General features: G+C 43.6%; 1 protein-coding gene across 12 annotated transcripts in view; it reads left to right on the top strand.

Moving 5' to 3' along the window:
- Positions 1-2,122, top strand: part of SLTM (SAFB like transcription modulator) — a 54,165-nt gene extending 52,043 nt beyond the window's left edge. For all 12 annotated transcript variants that reach the window (XM_055363137.2, XM_031002539.3, XM_031002538.3 and 9 more), the window contains one exon: positions 1,440-2,122. In XM_055363137.2, the coding sequence (XP_055219112.1) occupies positions 1,440-1,548 (109 nt within the window). In that variant the 3' untranslated portion in view covers positions 1,549-2,122. The remainder of the gene's footprint in view (positions 1-1,439) is intronic.
- The last annotated feature ends 10,727 nt before the right edge of the window (positions 2,123-12,849 follow it).

The raw sequence follows: 12,849 nt of genomic DNA, 5'->3' as shown, positions 1-12,849 counted from the left end.
TCACTGTAGATTTTTTTTTTTTTCCAAGACGAAGTATCTATCCCCCAAGCTGGAGTGCAGTGGCACTATCTCAGCTCACTGCATCCTCCGCCTCCTGGGTTCAGGTGATTCTCCTTCCTCGGCCTCCCAAGTAACTGGGACAACAGCGTGTGCCACCATGTTCAGCTGATTTTTTTGTATTTTTAGTAGAGATGGAGGTTTCACTTTGTTGGCCAGGCTGGTCTCAAACTCCTGTTCCTCAGGTGATCCTCCAGCTTCAGCCTCCCGAAGTGCTGGTATTATAGGTGTGAACCACCACACCCGGCCTTCACTGTAGATTTTTATCTCCTGGTTTGTTAAAGTTTTTTCTTTTTTGAGATGGAGTCTCGCTGTGACAACCAGGCTGGGGTGCATTGGCATGATCTCAGCTCACTGCAACCTCTGCCTCCCGGGTTCAAGCAATTCTCCTTGATCCGCCCGCCTCGGCCTCCCAAAGTGTTGGGATTACAGGCGTGAGCCACTGCGCCTGGCCTGTTAAAGGTTTTTTGTCGGGGGAGGGGGTCTGCTTTTTTGTGTTACTAACATCTGCTCTGTTGCATTACACATAAAGATTCCAGAAATATTCTTAAATGACTTCTATAATTTAGTTCACAACCTTTAGCAAACAACAGAATCACCTGGAGGGCTTGTTAAAACACAGCTTGGCCGGGCGTGGTGGCTCCTGCCTGTAATTTCAGTACTTTGGGAGGCCAAGGCTGGCAGATCTTTTGAGCCCAGGAGTTCAAGACCAGCCTGGCCAACATGGCGCAACCCTGTCTCTAAGAAAAATTAAAAAATTAGCTGAGCATGGCGGCACTTGCCTGTAGTCCCAGCTACTTTGGTGGCTGGCTGAAGTGGGAGAATCACCTGAGCCCAGGAAGTCAAGGCTGCTGCAGTGAGCCATGAATATGCCACTGCACTCCAGCCTCGGTGAAGTGAGTGAGGCCCTGTCTAAAAATATATATATTTAAAAGAACAAACAAAGAAAAGCACAGATTGCTGGGAGTCCCACCCTCAGTTTCTTTCTCAGTGGTCTGAGATGGGGGTGAGAATTTGCATTTCTAACAGGCACCCAGCTGGTGCTGCTGCTGCTGGTTTGGGGTCCACACTTAAGAGATCTGCTGCTGTAGTCCACGTGCAGATCCGCAACTGGCTTCTGAAGTAATGGGGCTTCAAAGTGAGATTGCCCAAGTTCAAATCTCTGCTTCACCATTTTATTAGCTCTGTGACCTTGGAAGAGTTCCTCAACCTCCAGATCTGTTTCTTCAGTAAAGTGGGGTTAGCAATGGTTCAGACCTCACGGGACTGTTGAAAAGAGTAAATGATTTATTTTGGATAAAGTACCAAGAACAGTGCCTGGTATTTGCAGTGATGATTTGTTCTTTGTTCTCTGATGTTTTTTTCTTTTAAACCTTTTTCAGTAACGCATCCCCAATTAATAGAATTGTACAAATCAGTGGCAATTCCATGCCAAGAGGAAGTGGCTCCGGATTTAAGCCATTTAAGGGTGGACCTCCGCGACGATTCTGAAAATGAGCTCTCTGCCAAGGTTTTAAGATAATTTATTGAAATCTCCTGTAAACTTTACTTGACTACTTATGAAGAGGACCTCTGACTTGCTTGAGAGTTCTGTCAGACTTTTCTTTTTAAAAATTTAACATGATCGCTTTTCTCAATTTTGGAGAAGATGTTTAAATAGTTCTGTTGTAACTTTTAATAGTTTTGTGTATCATTCAACTTTTTTTCTTGCAGCACCGAGGCACATTTGAAAAGATGGAATTGAAGTCATTTTGTTTAATGCTGTGTGAATATAAAGAGTAGTTTGCAGCTGTGTGGTAGTGGTTTAATTTGCAGCCTTAGCTCTGTGATGTCTGGCTCTAGAGTTACTTCTTTTTACCAAGCATTTTCAGCCTCCATTTTGAAGGCTGTCTACACTTAAGAAGTCTTAGCTGTCTAATTTTTAGAGAATAAGATTGTTCATTGCATTTCTGAGTATTATGTAACCTATTTTTGCAGAAGGTACTGTTACATTAAGTGCATCTGTGTATCCTGGTTTAAAAAAATGTAATCTTTTTTGAAATAAACCTTCATATTCTGTATAGTTGCTAAAGTGTTGAGAACCTTTTTAATTGTAAAATGAGAACCGATTTTCAGTTTAGTGTAGCAGCACACTTGTTCAGGTTTGCATGGTATGAAACCAAATAGATTCATGAAACCTTGGCCATGAGGTTTGTTTCACAAGGTTCTTAGACCGAGTTGTGCAGGTAAGTGCACTTTTAGGTAATCTGCACTGTTTGATGGATAAATTCCATCTCTGGGAATTGTGTGGGTATTAATGTTTCCATGTTCCCAACTATGTTGAGAAGTGGAAAAAAACCCTGGTTCTAGATGGGTGAATCAGTTGGGTTTTGTAAATACTTGTATGTGGGGAAGACATTGTTGTCTTTTTGTGAAAATAAAAATCCACACCTGGAAGTGTATGTGTCTTTGTTTTCAGCGTTTTAGGTGTTAGTCGTCCAGTTCTTTCTGTAGTTCAGCCCAAGGTGACTGACTAGATATAGAGCTATAAAGGCAGTCTTTTGGTCTTTGTTCTTCAGAAGTAAATCTAGCTTAGACTCTTCACCTCAGTAGCTCGGCAGCACATGCTGTTCACATGTTAGAGACTTAACCACTAATCCTATGGCTTTTTTAAAGGCATCTCTTTTAGGAAAGCCCTTCAAGGTAAATGCTGCTCTTTCAAAAAAGCTTCCCACACCCCTTTATATAAATCAGTGAAGAAAAATCCAAATGGTCTAGATTTTGGTAAATTCAGCACTCTCTATGCTCAATACGGTCATGCCCATGAGATGGCTCACACTTCTGAGTGCCATGGGCAACCAAGGTTCTGTGGTCTCTGGTCCTTTGGGGAACTTCTCTGGATTTCTTACCTTTTCTGCCATTCCCAGTCCTACAGCTGTGGGAGCAGGTTGGGTGTCTGCGTTGGTGTAGGGGAGGTCTACCTCATTTTTTATCACAACGTGTTGTAGAGTGGCACAGGAGAAGCCTCAGTATCCATTGGAGTGAATGTTGGTGACTTTGGGTTAGAATGTCACTTCTCGTTGTTTCCTCATTTGTAGAGTGGGACTATGCTTCTTAGAAGGGATTATCATACAGCTGCAGACATTGGCTAAGCGCTTTATGTGCTGGGCAATGTGCTAAGCGTTTGACATATGTTCCCTTGCCTAATACTCAGAAGAATCCTCGCGTTTGACATATGTTCCCTTGCCTAATACTCAGAAGAATCCTCCTAGCCACAGGTAGAATTACTGACCTGACCAGTTTTCAGATGGGAATCTGGATAGTAACCTGCCTTTTAAACATTAGATCCTTGATTTGTTTCAGTCTTTTCTACACTTATACTGAAGGGTACAAGCCTACAGACACTATAGATAATTATTTTTTACTCGAGTTGCCATGGTGATGGCTTTAAGTTCATAAAAGCCGACAAAACCACCTGATATGCTGGCATTGAGGTTGAGTGGCCCTCAACCATCATGGGCAGCAGCTAGCAGCGATCTGGCTGGCTCAGGGTCAACAGTGAAAACCAAATTTGGAGGTTTTTGTTTTGTTTTGTTTTTGTTTTTGAGACGGAGTCTAGCTCTCACCCAGGCTGGAGTATAGTGGCACGATCTCGGCTCACTGCAACCTCCGCCTCCTGGGTTCAAGCGATTCTCCTGCCCCAGCCTCCCGAGTAGCTGGGATTACAGGTGCCAGCCACCACGCCCAGCTATTTTTTGTATTTTTAGTAGAGACGGGGTTTCACTATGTTGGCCAGGCTGGTCTCGAACTCCTGACCTCATGATCTGCCTGCCTCAGCCGCCTAAAGTGCTGTGATTACAAGCGTGAGCCACCACGCCTGGCCTGTTTAGAGGTTTTGTTGTTGTTGTTGTTTTGAGGTGGAGTCTCACTCTGTCTCCCAGGCTGGAGTGCAGTGGCACAATCTTGGCTCACTGCAACCTCTGCCTCCCGGGTTCAAGCAATTCCCCTGCCTCAGCCTCCCAAGTAGCTGGGATTACAGGTGCCTGCCACCACGCCCGGCTAATTTTTTGTATTTTTAGTAGAGATGGGGTTTCACCATGTTGGCCAGGCTGGTCTTGAACTCCTAACTTCATGATCCACGAAGGAAGACAGACTCCTCAAAGCCAAGAGAATGGAGGAAAATGTGCCATTCCCCGTGTGCTTGATGCACAATCCAAATGTTTCGCCACAGGACAATGGCATCAATGAGTCAGAAGCTACAGACAGCTCATATGATGCAAAAAAAGATTCAAGAAAGATAGTAGCCAGTCTTGGTAAGTTGGGCAAGATGCTGACGTCAGAAACTACACATGCCAAAAATAATTGTAAAATAAAATTAAAAGCTTAGGAATTACATAGAAAAAATCTCAAGCTCTTAAATGTATGAAGTAATGAAAACATTTAAAACCTTTCTGCCTGGATTGTCACTTAACTCAGTTCCTCCATACTTAACAGGTCCTAACAAATACTGAATCCTCATTGAAAAAATTGTCAGATTTTTTGCATTTATAAAGAACCTCATCCAATCCATCTCTCTAACTAAAAATGAATCTCTCATAATACCTCCAATAACTGCTTAATTAGCATTTCTGTCAAACACCTCAAATTTACCATGTGTAGTTACCCCCAAAAACTCATCCTCTCAAATATTTAATCACTACCTTCAACTCAGTAAGGGCATTGTAGGTAAAATTAATAATATCCCCTAAAACGCACCACTCAACAAATACTGTTTATTTTTACCTGAAACAAATTGTTTCCTGAAATCCTTTAAGTGCTTCCTACAGATAAGCCTTTATCTTTCCTTTCTCTTTCCTTTTGACTTAGCTATTCCAGCCAGGCCTAAGGGGCAGGTATCATCTAGTTAATGTTCACCTACATATTCTGTACCAAAATCACCAATATCTATGTCTTCACCGCTACCCCTCTTACGTTTTTCTCTGAGAAGACCAACTTCCCCTCCAAGCCCTCTAATGTCTCTTCATCTGTAGAATACATTCAGTCTATCACCTCATTTCCTACTACTCTCCTCCTTGTTCACCTGGTTCCACGCTGGCCTCGTCCCGTGTGTTGACCACAGCATCTCATCTCAAGCCTTTTGCTTGTGCTCACTCCTTCATCGGAAACGCTCTTCCTCAGATAGCCATGTGGGCTCGCTCCCTCATTGCTTCAGTTCTTAGCTAAAATGTCATTTTCTCAACCATGCCTTCCCGATTTTATTTAAAATTGCCACACTTAGGCTGGGTGCAGCGGCTCATGCCTGTAATCCCAGCACTTTGTGAGGCAGAGGTGGGCGGATCACCTGAGGTCAGCAGTTCGAGACCAGCCTGGCCAACATGGTGAAACCCCATCTCTACTAAAATTACAAAAAAATTAGCCGGGCATGGTGGTGGGCGCCTGTAATCCCAGCTGAGGCTTAGGCAGGAGAATTGCTTGAACCCGGGAGGCGGAGGTTGCAGTGAGCCAAGATCGTGCAATTGCAGTCCAGCCTGCATGACAAGAGCAAGACTCCCATCTCAAAATAAAATAAAATTGCCACACTTACTCCCTTTCTCAGCATTCCCCCTCCTTCCCATCTAACCTATTTATAATCCATCTTCTCCTACTTCATGTAAGCTCCAGAAGGACAGCTGTTTTTGTCTATTTTTTCTTTTCACTGCTGTATCCCTGACGCCTGGCTCTTAGTAGCCACTCAATAAATATTGGATGAATAAATAACCATGTGAAGGATTCAGAATTTTTATAATAGGGACTTAGGGAAAGCAATCTGGTTGGAATGGGGGAGCCTGGGCTTTGTCTTGAAGTTGGTGTAACATTGGTGTAGCATTGCTGTAGCAAACACACTTTTTTAAGATTGAATACTTAAGCCACCCCATTGGTGCAGCCATCAGTAAGAAATGGGATTGTTTAGGGACAGGTTGCCCAGACCAGCATCTCTAAGCCTGGAATTCATGCTGTCTGAGGTGAGATGCCTGCCCCAGGCATAAACATTAGCCATGAAGTCATCTTGGCTCCATGCTCACCATGTATATAGTTTCCCACCTGGATTTGCCAACAGGGTTAGGAAATGAGTATGAAATCTACTCACTGGTTAAATTTTCATCAGTTTATGAGACAGCCCATCAAAAGCTCAAGCAATAACCTTTCATTTGGACACAGACAGTTTTCCTTCTCTTTTTTTTTTTTTTTTGAGATGGTATCTCACTGTCTCCCAGGCTGGAGTGCAATGGCATAATCTCGGTTCACTGCAACCTCTGCCTCCCAGATTCAAGTGATTCTCATGCCTCAGCCTCCCAAGTAGCTGGGATTACAAGGCACCTGCCATCACACCTAGCTAATTTTTGTATCTTTAGTAAAGATGGAGTTTCACTATGTTCGCCAGGCTGGTCTCAAACTCCTGACCTCAAGCGATCTGCTCTCCTCGGCATCTTAAAGTGCTGGGACTACATGGAGTGAGCCACCATGAGGGCATGCCCCTTCTCTTAATAAATCTAGTGATGTCCATCAAACTATAAAATTAATTTCCTCACCACATTTCAGGCATTTGGAAGGTGGATTGCAGGAGAAATGGGTCAGATACCATGACAAGAAATGGTGTATCCCTCAAGGACATGGTAACATAAGGCTAAAAATTCTAAGGAATTCTGATCCAATGAACTAACACCCTAATTTTCTAAAATTACCAAATTATCTGTTAGCTTCTTTAATGACTTTATTTCCAACGGATCTGCCATCCTAGGCCTTGGACAGGTAGCCTGCTAGGATTTGCTTCACCTGGTTGACAGCTCACTCCCTCTGAACTACTCAAAGAACAATCAAATTTATTAGGTAAGATGGTACTACAGGGAAGGCCCTTGCAGCTGGGACAACGTGCAGGGGCATCCAGTCTAGAAACCATAGGCTTCAGAATGTGGAGGAATAAGGACTCAAAAACCAGTCTGCCATTTACTAGATGTGTTCAATTATGGGCAATTTATCTGTATGTCCAGAATACTATAGTCAGCTTTGCTAGTAGGAACACGGCTATTGTAAGGTTTAAGTGGGAAAATATGTGTCAAATACTGAACAAATTCTGCCCATTGTTTTTCTTGTTCTTGCAAAGTCACCTTGTGTTCCCTGATTTAAGACAAAAGAGACAACCTCATTTGTAAAAGGTCGCTGATCAAATAGAGAATTAGGCAGGGCGTGGTGGCTCATGCCTGTAATCCCAGCACTTTGGGAGGCCGAGAAGGGTGGATCACCTGAGGTCAGGAGTTCAAGACCAGCCTGGCCAACACAGTGAAGCCCTGTCTCTACTAAAAATACAAAAATTAGCCGGGCATGGCTGTGTGCACCTGTAGTCGCAGCTACTCAGGAGGCTGAGGCAGGAGAATCGCTTGAACCAGGGAGACAGAGGTTGCAGTGAGCTGAGATCATGCCACTGCACTCCAGCCTGGGAGAAAGAGTGAGACTCCGACTCAAAAAATAAAAAAATACAAAATAAAAATAAAAACAGATAATTGGCCGGGTGTGGTGGCTCATGCCTATAATCCCAGAACGTTGGGAGGCTGAGGCGGGAGGATCATGAGGTCAGGAATTCAAGACCAGCCTGACCAGTATGGTGAAACCCCATCTCTACTAAAAATACAAAAATTAGCTGGGCGTGGTGGCGGGCGCCTGTAATCCCAACTACTGGGGAGGCTGAGGCAGGAGAATTGCTTGAACCCGGGAGGCGGAGGTTGCAGTGAGCCGAAATCATGCCATTGCAGTCCATCCCGGGTGACAGAGTGCAACTGTCTCAAAAAGAAAAGATAATTGAACTGGCATATATGCTAACTGGACAAAATCTGAGGTCTAATGGGTGATGAGCCTGGGCCACACCCCCAGAGGTTCATGGATGGAGTCCCAACATGTTTTACCCCCAAAAGTTCCTCCACAGGATTCACATGTACAGCAAGTTTTGACAATCACTCTGGAGATGTAGCTCAGAGGAGGAAAAACCAAATGCTTTTTACAAGCTGCTGGTAATCAACTCTGGGTTTTTGCCAGTGGGATGAGATGCTCTGAATAATGTAATTTTCTGGTTAAATGATCAGTTCCTCTGTAGAGCTGAATCACCCAGGGTGGGAGTGGAGGACCTCTGCATCACCTTTAGGAACTTGGGTCCAGAGCTTTCAGAACTGTCCTGCTTGCCGGGCGTGGTGGCTTATGCCTCTAATCTCAGCACTTTGGGAGACTGGGGTGGGAGGATCACTTGAGGCTAGTTTAAGACCAGCCTGGGCCAAATAGTGAAACCCCGTCTCTTTAAAAACAAAAACAAAACCGAACTGCTTTGGTTAAGCTGTGAAATATTAATATTATGTATTATTTAGACAAGTAATACTTTGTTTTCATTATACTAAGTAGAGAATTCTATTTAAGTAGAGAATCACCTTTGAAAGAAGTGTAAGAGGTCAGGAGCGGTGGCTCACGCCTGTAATCCCAGCACTTTGGGAGGCTGAGGCGAGTGGATCACGAGGTCAGGAGTTCAAGACCAGCCTGGCCAAGACGGTGAAACCCTGTCTCTACTAAAAATACAAAAATTAGCTGGGTGTGGTGGCAGGCACCTATAATCCCAGCTACTCAGGAGGCTGAGGCAGAGAATTTCGTGAACCCTGGAGGCGGAGGTTGCAGTGAGCCGAGATTGCACCACTGCACTCCAGACTGGGCAACAGAGCGAGACTCCGTCTTAAAAAAGAAAGAAAGGAGTGTATCAAGAGTCTCATTTTGCATCAACTAAAATTTTCATTCACTAAGCAAAAATATTACACTTTCTATTTTACACACTGTTTAACTATTTTTTTCAAGTAAATTTTATCTTATCTGCTTTTTTTTTTTTTTTTTTTTGAGATGACGTCTCGCTCTGTCACCCAGACTGGAGTATAATGGCACAATCTTGGCTCACTGCAACCTCTGCCTCCTGGGTTCAAGTGATTCTCCTGCCTCAGTCTCCTGAGTGGCTGGGATTACAGGTGCCTGCCACCACGCCCAGCTAATTTTTATACTTTTAATAGAGACAGAGTTTCACCATGTTGGCCAGGATGGTCTCAATCTCTTGACCTCGTGATCTGCCTGCCTTGGCCTCCCAAAGTGCTGGGATTACAGGTGTGAGCCACCGCGCCTGGCCTGCTTGACTATTTTTAAAATTTAAACACAAAAACTCCAAGTGGTCACATAGAATGACAAAAGTAAAGTTAACTCAAATTCTAGTTTTCAGTGCATAGGTTTTACACCTACCTCTAGTATTTTGTTTGATGCTATTATAAATGGACCTGCTGAATTTCAATTTTCAATTGTTCATTGCTAGCATATAGAAGCAAAAGTATTTTGAAGTAAAATTTACAAATAGGCACACATTTTAAGTGTACAGTACATTGACAAATGTATACAGCCAAGTCATTACCACCATGATCAAGAATATTTCCATCACTAAAAGTTTCCTTGTGCCCTTTTCTGGTCATCCTAAACCACATCTCCAGCCCCAGGCAACCACTTACCTGCTTTCTATCACTGGAGACTTTATGTCTCCTAGAGTTTCATATAAACAGGATCATACAGTAATGTCTTATTTTGTGTCTGGTTCCTTTCACTCAGCACAGTGTTTCTGCAATTCAGCCATGTTGCTGTGTGTATCAGTCATTCCATCTTTTTGTTGCTGTGTAGGTTTCCCATGTACGGATGTACCACATTTTTTTGTGCATTTGCCTATTGATGGAAATTTGGGTTGTTGACAATTTTTGGCTGTTATGAATAAAACTGCTATGAATATTTGTGTACAACTCTTTGTGTGGACACGTTTTCATTTCTCTTGGGCAAATAGGATTGGATATATGGTAGTGTATATTTAACATTACAGGAAACTGCCAAAGAGTTTTCTGAAATCGTACCTTTTTGCCTCAGCAATGTAAAGGGTTCAAATTGATTCACAGATGCACCAACACTTGGTATTGTCAATCTTTTCAATGCTAGCCTTTTTTAGTGGGTGTGCTGTACTATTTCAGTACAGTTCAATGTAGTTTTGTTTGTTTTTGTTTTTGAGATGGAGTTTTGAGCTTGTTGTCCAGGCTAGAGTGCAATGGCGCGATCTCGGCTCACTGCAACCTCCACCTCCTGGGTTCAAGTTATTCTCCTGCCTCAGCCTCCTGAATAGCTGGGACTACAGGCATGCGCCACCATGCCCAACTAATTTTTTGTATTTTTAGTACAGACGGGGTTTCACCATGTTGGCGAGGCCAACTCCTGACCTCAGGTGATCCACAGGCCTTGGCCTCCCAAAGTGCTAGGATTACAGGCAGGAGCCGCCGTGCCCGGCCCAAATGTGTTTATGTGTTCTTCTGACTAACGATGTTGTACATGTTTTTATGTGCTTATTGACCATTAATATATCTTCCTTTGTGAATTATTATTATTATTATTATTTGAGACGGAGTCTCACACTGTTGGCCAGGCTGGAGAGCAAGGGCACGATCTTGGCTCACTGCAACCTCCACCTCCTGGGTTCAAGCAATTCTCCTGCCTCAGCCTCCCAAGTAGCTGGGATTACAGGTGCCTGCCACCATACCTGGCTAATTTTTTTTTTTTTTTGTATTTTTTAGTGGAGATGGGGTTTCACTATGTTGGCCAGGCTGGTCTCAAACTCCTGACCTCGTGATCTGCCCACCTCAGCCTCCTAAAGTGCTGAGATTACAGGCGTGAGCCACTGCACCCAGCCATGAATTATTTATTTAAATCTTCATGTTTTAACATTTTTGTAAATTATTTATTTTATTTCTTCCATGATGATTTAGAGAGACTATCTTCAAGCCAGTACAAATATTTCATAAATGGTATGTGGCCGTTTTCTAACCAGTTGAGTAATTTGTTGCACAATAAGCCACCTCACATCTTTCAGCAAGAAATACATTAAATCTGAATAGTAAAGACATTACACACTGAATTAGGACACAACTAAAATTTGCTTTAAATATTTCTTTGGGGGAGAGGACAGCACCCTCTACTCAATAAAGACAAACTTTTTTTTTTTTTTGAGACGGAGTTTTGCTCTTGTTGCCCAAGCTGGAGTGCAATGGCGTGATCTCGGCCCACCACAACCTCCACCTCCTGGGTTCAAGCAATTCTCCTGCCTCAGTCTCCCGAGTAGCTGGGATTACAGGTGCCTACCACCGCACCTGGCTAATTCTGTATTTTTAGTAGCAACGGGGTTTCTCCATGCTGGTCAGGCTGGTCTTGAACTCCCGACTTCAGGTGATCCGTCCGCCTCAGTCTTCCAAAGTGTTGGGATTACAGGCGTGAGCCACCGTGCCCCGCCAAGAGAAACATTTTTTACAGTGCAGAGGTCTTTTATTTTTTTAAAACATCTCTTATGCCATGAATTCATAGGGAAGAGGTTCCAGCAGCTCAGGCTCCTTCCCATTGGTTCTCACAAAGTGTACTTCTCTGGGTAGAGGCTGCTGCTTCAGTTGAACCCAGGTACCTTTCTCTTTGGCTTCTTTCTTTTTCTGATCATTTTCCTTCACATGTTTCAGGAAGCTATCTCGGCTCTTAGAGTGCATAATGTGCTCAATACACACATTAATTCTCTTGGCAAGAATCTTGCGCTTAACTGTTTGTTTACAACAATGCCAACAGCATGCTGGGGGACACTGCAGACTCTTCCAGTTTAGCCGTGGTAACACTTGTGGGGCATTCCTTTTTGAACAGTACCCATTCCCTTGATGTCTACAATATCACCTTTCTTATAGATTCGCATATATGTGGCCAAAGGAACAACTTCATGTTTACTAAAAGACCTAGAGAACATATATTGGGTGCCTCTCCTCTTTCCCTTTGTGTTCGTCATTTTGGCGAATTACTGGAAGATGGCGGTTCCGGCCTAAAGGTTTACTCCATCTTTAATTGTGTTTTTAGATTTCGATGAAGTGGGCTGGGCGCAGTGGCCAGGAGTTCGAGACCAGCCTGTCCAACATGGTGAAACCCCATGTCTACTAAAAACACAAAAATTAGCTGGGTGTGGTGGTGCACAGCTGTAGTCCCAGATACTCGGGAGGCTAAGGCAGGAGAATCGCTTGAACCCAGGAGGCAGAGGTAGTAGTCAGCCGAGATCTTGCCACTGCACTCCAGCCTGGGCGACAAACCAAGACTCCGTCTCAAAAAAAAAAAAAAGAAAAAAATCCATTTCTAGTTAACTTATGTATGGCATAAATTAAGGATTAAGGTTCATTTTTATCTATATGTGTACCAGCGCATTCTCACATTACTATAAAATAACTGAGACTGGGTCGTTTATAAAGAAAAGAGGTTTACTTGGCTCATAGTTCTGCAGGCTGTATGGGGAAGCATAGAGGCTTCCGCTTCTGGGGAGGCCTCAGAAAATTTACAATCATGGCAGAAGGCGAAGGGGAAGCAGGCACATACCACATGGCCAGAACAAGAGCAAGAGAGCGAAGTGGGGAGGTGCCACACACTTTTAAACAACCACATCTTATGACAATTGTATCACAAGAACAGCACCAAGAGGATGGTGTTACACCATTCATGAAAGATCCATTCCCACAATACAGTCACCTCCCAGCAGGCCCCACCTCCAACTCTGGGGATTACATTTTCACATAAGATTTGGTGGGGACACAGACCCAAACCATATTAATATGGCTATCCACTTTTTTCCGTATTATTTGTTGAAAATACTTATTTTCCTGGCAAGGCATGGTGGCTCATGCCTGTAATTCCAGCACTCTGGGAGGTTGAGTTGGGTGG

This window comes from Gorilla gorilla, chromosome 16 (assembly GCF_029281585.2).
Source record: "Gorilla gorilla gorilla isolate KB3781 chromosome 16, NHGRI_mGorGor1-v2.1_pri, whole genome shotgun sequence".
NCBI classification, from domain to species: domain Eukaryota; kingdom Metazoa; phylum Chordata; class Mammalia; order Primates; family Hominidae; genus Gorilla; species Gorilla gorilla.
The sequence above is the reverse complement of the archived record's forward strand: the minus strand, read 5'-3'. Positions and strand labels throughout refer to the sequence as shown.